Source organism: Copidosoma floridanum, unplaced genomic scaffold, assembly GCF_036245765.1.
Source record: "Copidosoma floridanum isolate Cflo_tuat_1 unplaced genomic scaffold, Cflo_Japanese_pri ptg000013l, whole genome shotgun sequence".
In the NCBI taxonomy this organism is placed as follows: Eukaryota; Metazoa; Arthropoda; class Insecta; order Hymenoptera; family Encyrtidae; genus Copidosoma; species Copidosoma floridanum.
In genome coordinates this window covers 14,517,859-14,518,859 of record NW_028321890.1, presented here as the reverse complement: position 1 = coordinate 14,518,859, position 1,001 = coordinate 14,517,859, and the positions used below count along the sequence as shown (strand labels likewise).

Here is a 1,001-nt window from a genome sequence, read left to right as displayed (position 1 = left end):
TCATATGTAATACGATACGCGACCAAACTCGTCGCATCCTCCACTTATTGGACGTGCCGAGACAAAAAAACTTTTCAAAATACCAGTGCCCGAGAGAGTATAATAACCGTCGACCGTCGGCTTTGTTTCGCAATCCAAGGCTCATCATACACACACACACGCGCTCATCAACCGCGCATTGCAATACCTTCGTGCTCTATCTCGCAGTCCGTGCCGTCAATCGCGAAACCGTGATGTTATATACTTATATACCTTGTCTGTGATTATTCCGCGTTCCTCGCATTGCAGGGCCGATTGTTTGTCTCGTCTTGCTCCTCGGGACGCTGCTGCACCTCAGCCACGCAACCCTTGCCTTCGACCAAGAGATCGACTGGCCGAGCGCCAAATCGCTCCACGATTTCCAGGCTCGGGACCTCTCCGGCAACCTGATTAACCTCGAAAAGTACCGGGGCCACGTGCTCGTGCTCCTGAACGGGGCCACCCGCTCCTGTCCCGTGTCCGCGAAGGGCTTCAAGCTGCTGCAGCAGCTCAAGGAGCGCCATGGCTCGAAGGGCCTCGAGGTCGCCAGCTTCGTTGTTGACGGCCTCGTCAAGCCTTCAGGCACCGCCGAGGACATCAAGGAGTACGTGCAGAGTACCGGCCTGACGTACGACGTCTACGACAAAATTGCCACCGACGGTGACGACGCCCATCCTTTGTACAAATGGATCAAGATGTGCTTGGAGGATAAGGTTCAGGCTGGCTCCAAGGTCCTCTTCGACAAAAATGGAAAGATCGTGGCCAAGTTCGGACCGACGGGTTCGCCGGCCGGGCTCGAGGAGGCCATTGAGCAGTTGTTGTGATGGGGAGTACCGGCCTTGCGGGCGGGCAAGCGCCTGCGATGTTTGTCATCATTGCCGATTCTGGTGTGGCTCTGATGGCATGGAGTTGCATTTTTTATTTTCAGTTGAATGTATAGCTTTGTGATTATTAGCTGTGGTATTGGTATTCTCGTACAGGTT

At 54.2% G+C, this 1,001-nt stretch overlaps 1 protein-coding gene across 1 annotated transcript; it reads left to right on the top strand.

The window, feature by feature from the left end:
• Positions 1 to 266: 266 nt before the first annotated feature.
• On the top strand, positions 267 to 1,001 carry LOC106637975 (phospholipid hydroperoxide glutathione peroxidase-like; the record flags this gene model as incomplete). The annotated part of the gene is made up of 1 exon (XM_089590692.1): positions 267 to 1,001. A coding segment is annotated over one exon (576 nt), but the record flags the coding sequence as incomplete, so codon positions are not given.